The sequence below is a fragment of the Notechis scutatus genome, chromosome 4 (assembly GCF_049901735.1).
Source record: "Notechis scutatus isolate UNSWTSFEM ecotype Mainland chromosome 4, rNotScu1.2, whole genome shotgun sequence".
Taxonomy (NCBI): Eukaryota; Metazoa; Chordata; class Lepidosauria; order Squamata; family Elapidae; genus Notechis; species Notechis scutatus.
This window is the reverse complement of record NC_142012.1, coordinates 156255803-156268208: the sequence shown is the minus strand read 5'-3', so window position 1 is coordinate 156268208 and position 12406 is coordinate 156255803. Positions and strand designations below refer to the sequence as shown.

The 12406-nt window shown below is 39.3% G+C and overlaps 1 protein-coding gene across 3 annotated transcripts in view; it reads left to right on the top strand.

Annotated features, from left to right (window-relative positions):
* The window catches only part of TBL1XR1 (TBL1X/Y related 1), a 248739-nt gene that overhangs the window by 225861 nt on the left and 10472 nt on the right, over window positions 1-12406 (top strand). For all 3 annotated transcript variants that reach the window (XM_026666593.2, XM_087965369.1, XM_087965368.1), the window contains 7 exons: window positions 1373-1595; window positions 3894-4026; window positions 4823-4964; window positions 6150-6213; window positions 6329-6426; window positions 7608-7668; window positions 9863-9984. In XM_026666593.2, coding sequence (XP_026522378.1) covers window positions 1373-1595; window positions 3894-4026; window positions 4823-4964; window positions 6150-6213; window positions 6329-6426; window positions 7608-7668; window positions 9863-9984 — 843 coding nt within the window. The remainder of the gene's footprint in view (window positions 1-1372; window positions 1596-3893; window positions 4027-4822; window positions 4965-6149; window positions 6214-6328; window positions 6427-7607; window positions 7669-9862; window positions 9985-12406) is intronic.

The following is a 12406-nucleotide window of genomic DNA, read 5'->3' as shown; positions in this document are numbered from 1 at the left end:
CTGGCTACAGCATCCCATAGTCACACGATCCCATTTTGTGAGGGTTTTTGCCATTTTTCTGCAACCTCTCCCTCACTGCTTATCAGATACGTGGGATTCAGATTTACACCTACATGATTTACTTAATGACTGTGGTGATAAAAATGGTCATAAAATCAAGTCCGGTCATATGATGACTCAGCTTACAACCGCAACTATAAACTGGCCTCACTTGTGGTCATGAAGTCAGGGCTACCTATATTACTACAGGTGACATTTCATATCAGAATATCAAGAGTATTGGGATGAAACTCAGTGATTAATACACCTACTTTTCATTTGGAAGATGTGAGACTCCTCTCTAATAAAACCATGAATAGCCACTGTTGTTCAGTGTAAGCAACCAGACTAAATGACCTGGTTTAGCATTTGGTACCTTCCTACTAGATTTTCAATTAGCTGGCTATAACCCAGGAGTGTCAAAAGTCAATTTCATTGATGAGGGCTGCATCAGGTTGGTGTTTGATCGGAGGGGTGGGGGCGTGGCCAGGCAGCGTGGCCAACATGATGTTATTTGTGTTGGGGAGCACCTTTGGTGGCCCAAGTGCTCTCCCAGTGAAAATGGGCTCCCAAGCTCCGTTTTTAGCTGCGATGGCCTCTTGCAACCCTCTGCCAATGAAAATGGGGCTCAGGGGAGCCACGTGTGGCCCTAATAATCCGTTTTCAGATGGGACAGCCTCCTGCAACCTTCTGGCAGTGAAAATGGAATTCAGGAAGGCCTCTGCACGGCTCTCACCGTTTTCACTGGCAGAGGCACCGTGGGTCGATCTTTGACTATTTCCAGGGTGGCCCCGCAGGCCAGATCTAAGCTTTGAGTTTGATACCCCTGCTTTGCTTCTTGGAAAGAGAATTACAGCTGCATTTCAGGGTCGAGCGGATTTCATTGGCACTGCGTGTGAGGAAACGTACGTGTCCATTGCATTCATACATCTACAAATTTTAACTTTCTGGCTAGATAACAAAATAAATACAAAGTAACAAAGGACAGAACAAGAAATCAGATGACCAATCAACATGAAAAATGTGTTCTTCCACAGAAGACACGGTTGGGATTTGGGAAGTATTTGCATCAGCCACCTGCAACCTACGTTTATCCATCGACCCCTTCGTAGCATAGGTATTATTCTGTGGACAACTCTAAATCAACCTTTAATGTGTGATTTTCCGTAAACAGGGTTAATAACCAATGCTCTGGATAATTAATGCACCTCAGCACATTCAGGACCTGTGTCCTGTTTTCTAACTTCCGTTGCAGATTTGCCTGTTGCTAATGAAATAATTTCCCCCTTCTCTTTTTCCACTTGTCTCTCACCTTCTATCCCTGTGTTTTTAGGATGGTACTTTGTTTGATGGCCGGCCGATAGAGTCTCTCTCGCTAATAGACGCCGTGATGCCCGATGTGGTACAAACAAGGCAGCAGGCGTACCGAGACAAACTTGCTCAGCAGCAAGCAGCCGCGGCCGCAGCCGCAGCGGCTTCAACAAATCAGCAAGGATCTACAAAAAATGGTGAAAATACTGCAAACGGAGAGGAGAATGGAGCCCACACTATAGCAAGTGAGTGGAAATGCAATTTATAGATTGTAAATGGCTTAGTAGTCAGCTTATGTATTTAAAAAACTCGGTCATTCCACCTTCTGCATACAAAACCTCCTCAAAACTTTTAAACGCTTCTAATTTTTTTAAAAATATAATTTTTGAAATGCAATCTGTGTGGCTATTTTAAGCATTTCAACCTTCAAGTCAGTCAGATGGATAAGATAAATTAAGTTAAAGCCAAAAGCAGGGGGAAAACACCCCATCTTACGTAGCTATTATTTGGAATTGGTTTTACAATATACAGATTCATTTTAAACCACCATTGTCTTCCTTTTCTTGTTTACATTCACAACTCACAACTGTTTCCTGCTTGTGTTGGAAACCCAAACTGTTGATCTGAGGCAGTATTTCTCAACTTTAGCAGCTGCTGGCTGGGAAATTCTGGGAGATGAAGTCCAAATCTCTTATTAAAGTGGCCAATCTTAAGAAACATTGATCTAAGGAGATTGTGGTGAGCGAGCTCCCCCTGCTGGCGAAACAGGCAAATGCTAGAGGGCCTCTGTCTTCCTAGAAGCGAATATATCCAGCTGCTCCATTCAATGCCAGTTGTGCTGGAATAGCTAATTCAGTCTCTTTCACACACCCAAGCACATGATTAAATGTACGTGAGCACACAAAGTCCTCTTGTCTCCTAGGACTACTGTTCCACCCAGGAGTAGAAAGATCCTCTTAAATTAGTTTGCCAGAGATCAAAGGCTGTGCTTAACGTGGCTCTCATTTCATGGAAAATGAACTACGCGATCGTTTTCAACTTCTGCTTTTGTAATCCAAGCATAACCTTTTAGCATTTTAATTTAATTTTTTTTAAAAAAAATTTTTTGGTGCTGGCTTGCAATAAAGCTGTTTTTGGTAAATCATCTGGTCTTGTTTATTGAGACATATGTGCTTAATAAGTCTTTCTTGCCAAACAAATATATTACTGGTTGGCTACGTAGTTGCAGTATTCAACTCAAGTTAGATGAATGTGATAAAACTACCGACGAGCTGTTTTTGAGAGCCAAGAAACTATATAAAACAAGATTTTTTGGGGAAACCTTACCATCTACCAGTTAATATTCTCCTCTTGGAGCATACATAATTTTTTATCCTGGAGGAGGAGTGGAAGAACCACACATGTACAAAGAAACATACCCTGTATAGATTTCAAAACTCTTTTGGCTTTATTTTAAGTCAGACCTGATATTCCCTTTAATAGTGAATCAGATGCTCATGTGTGATTTATCCATTTTTAAAGATAAGGCAATGATGGAAGCATCTTGTGTATATTTTTTATCCATTTGTCGTCTTACCGCCCCCCCAAAAAAAAAAAAGAAAAAAGAAAAACACCATATAGAATATTCTGTAGAACAATTATTAAGCTGAGGTAATTCTAATCTGGTCAAGTAGGGAATTTAAATCACCACCTCACTCCTTAAAGACCAACATATGAATTATACTACGATGTCTTCAAACTGGAACCCCCTGAATATTAAGGCTATTATGTGTCGTAATATTCCTGACTCAAGCTCCATGGACTTGAGTTGATGGAAACTGTAGTCCAAACCTATCAAAGGACATCATCCTCTTACTTTAGGACTAAAATGTACACACAATCAATGACAAGGACGTGGAGTTTTATTTCCTTTTTAATATTCAGTTAATTTTAAAAGGGGCGGGTATGGAACCTTGCTAAGAAGAATTCTAGTAGAGGTGTGAGTTAGCACATTAACAACAAATCTACGAGAGTAAAAAGAGTGAACCAAATACAGGTAGTCCTCAACTTATGACCATAATCAAGCCCAAATTTCTGCTCCTAAGTGAGGCATATGTTGAATGAGTTTTGCCCCATTTCACAACTTTTCTTGCAACAGTTGTTAAGTAAATCCCTGCAGAATGATGTTAAAATTAGTAACACAGTTGTCAAATGAATCAGGCTTCTCTGTTGGATTTTGGTCACAAAAGGGGATCATATGACCCTGGGACACTGCAAACCATCATAGTTGCCCAGGGTCTGGATCTTGATCACCAAGCCATAGAGATGCCACAAGGGTCGTAAGGGTGAAAAACAATCCTAAGTCACTTTTTTCTGTGCTGTTGTAACTTTGAACAGTCACTAAATGAGCTGTTGTAAGTTGAAGACTACCTGCAATAAAAGCGATGATGTCCCTAGGTATTCCATCAACGAGACGTAGGGTATGAATGAATAATAACAATAACAAAGCAACAATAATTTAATGGCAACATACCTCCCCTTTCCTTATGGTTTCTTTTGGATAGATAATCATACAGATATGATGGAAGTGGATGGTGATGTTGAAATCCCTCCTAACAAAGCAGTGGTGCTGCGGGGTCACGAATCTGAAGTTTTCATCTGCGCCTGGAACCCTGTCAGTGATCTTTTGGCCTCAGGGTATGCTTTCCTAAAGAAGTTGAAAATGTAACCTCTCTTTTCCAGCTTTGATCCTGAGGAAAACTTCTTCATTTCCATATCTTCCTAACTTGTTGAGTTGGAAATGTAGGAAACGGAGACTTTTGATTTTGATTCACATAAGACACTTGTATGAAAAAGGGAATGTAAGACGAAGCTCTTCTGGTTTAGTTGGTTATAAGGTTATCTTGTCTAAAGTCCAAGGAGTTTGAATCTTGTTATGGGATTCATCTCTATGTAGCGGATGATTGTACAGGCAGGCCTCGAGTTACGACCATAACGGAGCTTTCAATTATAGTTGAAAGTTGTGAGAGTCGAAAGTTTGCTGGTCACCTGATTTTATGACTTTTATTGATTTGGTTGTTAGGTGAACCAAAGGTTTGCTAGGGACCAATTTCGGTGAAAACCATAATTAACTGCCAATGTTTATTATAAAACACAGTCAAGTGACTGGGATGCTATGAATATCCATAAATGCAGTCCAATCGCCTAGCACTTGGAGTATGGTCATGTGACCAGAGGGATTCCCCAGTCTTCAGAACTTCAAATCCGGGTCATAAGTAACCCAGGGAGAGATCTATTGGAACTTCAGATGATTATTAAGTGACTAGTTGTCAGTCAAGGTCTTTATAACTGAATAGGTATTCAATTGTATGGTAGTACATTTTTTTCTTGATGCTTTTCAAGAACGCTCCATGTTCTTCTTCTCTTTTAAGTCTTTGGTGAGCTTGGCTGAAAAGAATTGTATTTTGTTTTAAGGAAGCTGTTTGTTTTGCAGATCTGGAGATTCAACGGCAAGAATATGGAATCTTAGTGAAAACAGTACCAGCGGATCTACGCAGCTGGTGCTTCGGCACTGTATACGAGAAGGAGGGCAAGATGTACCAAGTAACAAAGATGTAACATCTCTGGATTGGAATGTGAGCAAAATTCCCATGTTCAAATTAATAATCATATTTTGAGCTCCAAACACATGCGTTCTTGGAGGTTACCACTTCCAGATTTCCATGAGCGCTATAGATACCTGTTTTATTCCTGCTGTGGTAGAACCAAGCCCAAGAGGTCTTCTGCTGAAGTTTCAGTTAAGGTGTACCAGAGAGATTAAATATACAGTTTTTCAAAAAGCTTTCAAAATTCAGCAGTCTTTGCAAATTGGGTTTTTACTGTACTGTATTTGTCTTATGGAGATTCTCAGTCATCCAGGTCATGGTTGTCCCAAAGGTGCTTTTTCAACAGGCAACTGGACTTTTAAACAAGTTGCCTCTTGAAAAAGCACCTTTGGGACTATAGTGTATTGGAGTTATGAAACAGCAGTTTTGCCTGAAAATGTGGCTCCAGAGAATGTGAAGCAAATGTGGAATAGCAGCATGGGTGAACAAAAGCAATCGTCAAACTTTTCAGATAATCTTGGCAGAAACAAGGAATACGTTCACCCGCAATTGAATCTTTGTGCAATAAAAAACTAACTCTAGAGTCAAATCAAAATGAATTAACTCAATCATCAAAAAGTCTTTCACACAGAAGTTTAGGGAACAACTCTCAAAAGTTCACTGAGGGAAAGATACGAAGAAGCGATAGATTTTCAAGAAGATCAGTGTGAAATGAGATATTCTTTAAAACTTTATATATTAAAATGGCTAGCCACTGATTCCTGAGAGGCTTTGGAACATTTTTTTTTCCTCCAAAGGTATTTGTAACAGGATACATTAAATATACCTTTGAGGTTTTAGAGATGCCCAAAATGATTCAGAGTTGAGCTGGTCTGATCCCCAGATTCTGTTGTGATATTATGAGAAGTCAAAAATGATCATAAGGAGATAGGGACACTTTAAGCAAGAAAATCATGGGTTATTTCAGGTTGAAACATTTTGCACATCTCCCTATGTCTAGCAGTTCTTCAAATAAATGACTTTCCTTGATTGGGAAGATATGATCACACTACCAAGAAAAAGAAAAATTTTATGAAACACGAAAGCTTTGAGAGGGGATGTGTATAATTCACACACTTTGCACATCTCTAAACCAGAGGAAGCATGCTCTGTTTGAAGATTACAGATCTTTTAGAACACGTAGTAATAGAATAATGCTTATACTTTGAATTCCAGAGTGAAGGTACGCTTCTAGCAACGGGATCGTATGATGGTTTTGCAAGGATATGGACTAAAGATGGTGAGAGCAACATTATTAGTTCTTTTCCTCTTTTAAAGGTAAAATATGACAGGAGGAATTATTTCAAATACTGTTTTGATAAATCAAAGTATAACTGGTGTCCTTTCATTTTTAGGTAATCTCGCCAGCACATTAGGACAGCATAAAGGTCCCATATTTGCATTAAAATGGAATAAGAAAGGGAACTTCATTTTAAGTGCAGGTGTGGACAAGGTAAGACGACATTGGTTTATTTGAAATACATTGCTGCAGATAAAATTATGAAGATAGTTTAGGATAGGGGTGTCACACTGGCGGCCCTTAGGCTGGATGCATCATGCATGGGCCACGCCCACCCTGGCTCCACAAAGGCAAAAAAAGTCACAATACATCATGTGACATGATCCACTTTGACACCTGTGGCTTAGGATATGGAACACAAAAAATGAAGTGTTCTTTAGAAACAATTTAGTTGTTTCCCTTTACTATTAGCATCTAGTAAGCATAACTGATGCCACCCTTTTTCTAAATAAATTGTGGTCAAGTGTAGGAATACAAGTAGTTTTCTACTTACAACCACAATTAGGCCCCAAATATCTGTTGCTGAGCAAGGCATTTGTTAAGTGAGTTTTGCCCCATTTTACGACCTTTTTTGCACTATTGTTAAGTGAACCATTGCAATGATTCGCTTATCAATAAGCGAATCAAAACAAAAAGCAGATCAGGCTTCTCCCATTGACTTTTGCTTGTGGGAAGTCAGCTAGGAAAGTTGCAAGTGATGATCACATGATCCCAGAACAATGCAACTTAGGAATACCTGCCAGTTGCTAAGCCCCCGAATTTTGATCACATGACCATGAGGATACTACAGCAGTCATAATTGTGAAAAATGGCCATAACCGACTTTTTTCAGCGGCGTCACAACTTTGGTCACTAAAAAAAACCAGTTTTAAGTCAAAAACTATCTGTATAGTCCTAATAGACTTCAAATTATGGAATCCTCAGTACTCTCTGAGCTTGGTTGTTTTCTTGCAGGTGTTTCATTAACCAACTAGGTAACATCTTCAGGGCTACAAGACTGTGGTTCAGCAATGAACATTTACCTAGTTGGATAATTAAATATCTGCAACAAAATAATCAAACTTGGAGAGCTCCACAGTTCAACCCTGAGCTACAATTTGTTTTTCCAATTTACTTTTTTTGAGTTAAAAAAAGTTGTGTTATAAACTTAGAACATACAGGTAACATGGCAGTGATAAGGAAAGCCTACAATTTATATCCTTCTACTCATTAGCCTTTAAAAGGGAATCCGATCCTTAGAAAATATAGTCCTAAATATCATGGTTTCAGTTGATTTGGTAAATTTAAACATATTTAAAATTGTAAATCAGTTTTTGTTCTATTTTTTAATTCAGACCACAATTATTTGGGATGCACATACTGGAGAAGCCAAACAGCAGTTTCCTTTTCATTCTGGTATGTATTTTCTCTTCAGATTAAAGAGGAAACAGCTCATAAACCAGTGTTTTGTGACTTAGTTAATAATAGTTTTTGAGGGGTTTTGTGTGTGTGTGCGTGTGCGTGTGCATGTTTACAGTTAGCACATATTTCCAACAGCACTACTAGTTGGTATTCCAATTAATTCAGCTGTGGGGAAATTACAGGCTCTTTTAAAAATAAAATTTCTGTCTTGTTTCAGATTTCCTCCTATTGACAAAAAGAGGAAACTGGTTTAATTAACTTTCTCTTGAGTCCGTTCAACTTCTACATTTGCATTGCTACCAGCAACGTATTGGAGTAGACTGCTTTCTTGATTCTTGATTGGATTTTACTTAAAATAATGATTTATATTCTTCACATTTCATTATACAGGTAGTCCTTGTTTAACATCCAGCAACCTTTGTCCAGCAACCATTTAAAGTTACAGTGATGCTGAACAAAGAGTCCTACAACCAGTCCTTGAAGTTCTGGCCTTTGCAATGCCCTCCAACCCTAGTCAAACGAATAACATTTGGATTCCAGCTCGCACTTTACTATTGAGCAGTGTTCACACGTATTATACACTCCTTCCTCACATGCATCACATCCTACTTCTCTTTGTTTGCATGCATTGCAATGTCTTCTCTCCACTCTTGAGATTGTGCTACTCTGCAACATCCATACCCTCCATGTTTGGTCTGCACTGGGTCTTCCCCCTCGTGACAATTTCACACTCCTTACCTGGGACTCCCACTGTTTTCCACTTAACAGCCTGCACATCTTGGGGTTAAGACAGCAACTGCAAGTATGTGATGACCCGGGGCGTGGCACAAAGGCAACACAGTTAAATAATCAAGAAGAGTCCCTTTAATTATCTCCAACTTTGCCCCCAATATCCAGGCTATCTTCGGCTGGAGAAAAACTCTCTCGGGAACAGCCTTTAAGTGGAGAAAATTCAGTCCAAAAACAAAGTACATACAAATTGTAACTAAAAATTTAAACAAACCACGCTACAGTAATTAACTTGACAGGGCAGGAGAAGGAATTACAGCCTTGAAAGCACAGCCAAACACACACAATTGGGAAGACGCCAAGAACCCAGATAAGCCTTGATGATACCAGATAATTCACAATTTGCTTCCAACAACTTTCTGTACATAGCTTCCCATTTTAAATACTGTATTCCTAGCTACAGCTAATGAAGGGAATCAGTGCCCTTTCCTCCCCCATAAGCCATGCAACTCACGTTGCTCCCTTCTCTGTTCCCCCCTGCGTGCCCTAGGATGAAGAGGGGGTGGCCCTGGGTCTTCCTCTGAATTCCTTCTGCTTTGCTCTACCTCTTCCCTGTTCTGCCCAGCCGGACTTTTCCCTTCCCCAGTTTCTTTCACAGCCAGCAGAGCCAGACTCCCACTCCCTGTCAGCTGCTCGGCCTCCCCCTCCGAATCAGATTCCGACAAAGGCATGACAAACTTCCTGGCTTACTTTCATTAAACAATGCAGTCCCATGACATTGTGCTTAACAACCATATCACTTAGTGGCGGAAATCTCAGTCCCACTCTCCGCTATAATTTGAGGACTACCTATATTCTTTCAGCGCTAAATAGTGCATATCAATTTTCATACAATGTGTGCCTCTTATATTCCACATTAGTTGATCCATGTGATGAATTTTCAGTGATGGAGTGAAAACCTTTCCATGTTAGAGCTAATCCTTCCATAATGCAAATATTTCAATAAGTCAGTGCCAAAATGTCTGGTGACCTTCAGAAATCAATGTTGTTGCTGATACTTTTCTTGGTAGATGTAAAGATGGGAACAGTGTGGTATTGGTATATCCTGTGGTTACACCACAGTCCAACTTTCTCTGTTCTTAGGTTATAATTTTGTAAGAAGATTGTAGTGTAAGAATTTCCCATGTACCTTTGAGTTGGAAGAAAAGTAGGATATAAATATGACAAAAGCAGGATATAAAACTGACAAATTAGATAAGACAAATTCTGATTGTCATATTCACAACTCTTCTTCAAGTATAAACAGTCTCTCCTTGAATCTTTCCAAAATGAACTTTGCATTCTAAATTCTGTTCGCTCTAAATGATGAGATCGCCAGTCATCTCACCATTTTCATTTGCTAATTATTGCAAAGTAGATTTATTTCTTCTGACTTTTTTCTTTCTTTTTTTCTCAATAGCACCAGCGTTAGATGTTGACTGGCAGAGCAACAACACATTTGCCTCCTGTAGTACAGATATGTGTATTCATGTCTGTAAATTAGGTCAAGATAAACCCATCAAAACCTTCCAGGGCCACACAGTAAGTAAAATTTTCTTTAGCTGTTATCCATGTAGTGTATATGTGAAGCAAAGTAAGAGAATGTTCACACCAGTCTATCTCAACCCACCACACATCCTCTCGATGTGTTGGGTTACAATTCCCATAATTCACAATCTTCAGATTCTCAAAAATTCAACCTGAACTTATTTGGAGGACATCAATAGCAACAAAGGTTGAAGCACAGTTTGTTATTTTTTCGTCCCTGTATGTAAACTGTCTTAGGGTTAGGGTTAGGGTTATTTGTCAAAAGTCACAGTTCCCAATTAAAGAAAAGGTGTCAGTTTTCTATAGACATTGAACATGTTTCAAGAATGAATTCAGCTAGTCTTCAGGGAAAGTAAAGGTTATACACCATTCAATTTCTGCAATTTGTACACCCTTTATGAAGTCTGTATTCTGTTGCTGTGGAAGTTGTAGTGCTATTGTGATACTATTTAGAGGATGTTCTTGGTTGGGGGAGAAACTAAAAGAGAATAAAGAGAAGGTCCCAAGTACTAAGAACCCCCTGTCAAGCGCCAAGGAAATCAGGAGATTCAGGCAGTTCAAATGAGTATAAATTAGTATATTTATTGCAAGGTTATTGAGCTCTCTACAAGAATCTGACCAAAAGATGGTCAAGGGGAATGAGTGGGAGATAAAAGAGGCATTCAAGTTGGGATGGACCTTAGATTTCTTGTGGGCCAACAAGGACTTGTGACTTATGATATGTTTGATCCATCCCGCAGGCTCAGCTTGGTCATCGCCTACACCTTGCTACTAATTTTTTTTATTTTTTTTATTTATTTATTTTTTATGAAATGTATTTGCTGCCCATCTCATATCAAACTACTCTGGGCAGCTTGCAGCATAAAAACATTAAAACTGACAGATATCAGATAACAACGCAGATAAAACAAAATTGTTCACACAAGATGGCAAAGGAGGGATAGCGATCCTGGGAGTAGGGTGGGGGAGCGAGGTGGATGGGATTAGCTTTTAATTAACCAACCATTTCCAGTGTGAAGCTCCTCCATTGGGTCCCAAGTCATCTGGCAGAATCAGGTTTTAAGCTTCTTTTGAAAAGCCAGAAGGGTGGGAGGTCAATCTCACCTCAGATAAGATATTCCAGAGAAGGCCCTTCTCCTGGACTCTAAATTACTTTTTAGTAATACTGACCCCCTTAAAGATTTAACCTGCTTTGGGACTTCCGGTTTGAGCTTCTTCGGCGACAGATCAAAATCTCATCTCTCTGAGGCTTCAATCCGTGCTCGCCTCTGGAGCGCCCCGTGCCGGCTGGTTTTGGGGCTAAGCCACCCCATAGAGGTGGTGAAGAGGGGGGAGACTGCCTGCAGGGTTGAGGAGAGCCGCATCTCTCCTCCCCAGCTGGCCATTACTCCCTTTCTCGAAGGTGGTTGTAGTGGTGGTCAGAAATGGCCACCACAAAGAAGAACTCAACCGTAAAAGAATGTGCAGGAGGAAGATAAGAAGAGAAAATTTTGGTTGACCGGGTCAAACAGCAAAAGCAACAAATAAGGTACCCTGGAATTTAAACTTAACAACATTGTTCCCAAAGAAGATTTTGAAGCTGCAAAGGAGAGAGAGAAGGGAAAGGATTAGGTTTTTTTTCTTCCCTTCCTTATACTGATTGCTAAGAGACTTAAGCAAGACATTGAAAAAAAATCCACTTTGACATTAATAGGCATCTCAGCTGAAAATAAAAGTCAAAGGGATAATAAAGATTTCTGGACATTTAAAAGTTTTTAAAAGCAGGAAAGGAGAAAAAAAAAGAATAAAAGGGCAGGATCTGGAAAAATGGACGAGACTGCCGGAATTAAGGAATGGAACTGTAATTAAAAGGAACTTACAGTGAAATTTTAACAAGATTCCTCAAAGATACATTTTAATTGAAACTTGGTAACAAAATAATAGAACCCCAGGAAGAGAAAGTGGAAAAAAGAAGCAAATAGAAACAGCCTTGGATTATTTGGATTATTTGGTGATTTTTGTTTTTTGCATCTAGATGACTAAAATTAACCGGGTGGTTGTTTAAAAGTTTTTTAAATGATATCACTCTTAGAAGAACTGAAAACGGAACTTTAAAAATGGAAAGAAGATGCACAAGAAGGGAGAAGTTCTTTTGGCTTCGTGTTTCTATTCTTAGAAATGGAGATCTGGAACTATGAGAAGCAACAAGAAACGCTTGCAGAACAAGAAGATTGGGACAAAGAAGAAGCCATCTTTAATGATCAAATAATTTTAAGTGGGGGGAGAAAAGGGGGAAAGAGAGTGAAAGGTTTAAGACTAGAAAAAACAACCAAAAAGAAGAACAATTTGAAAGATAAGTATAATATTAGAAAGCAACAGAAGAGGGGATTACAGATGAGAGAGTTAGAAGTAGAGAGACGAGGGGGTAAAAAGGGGA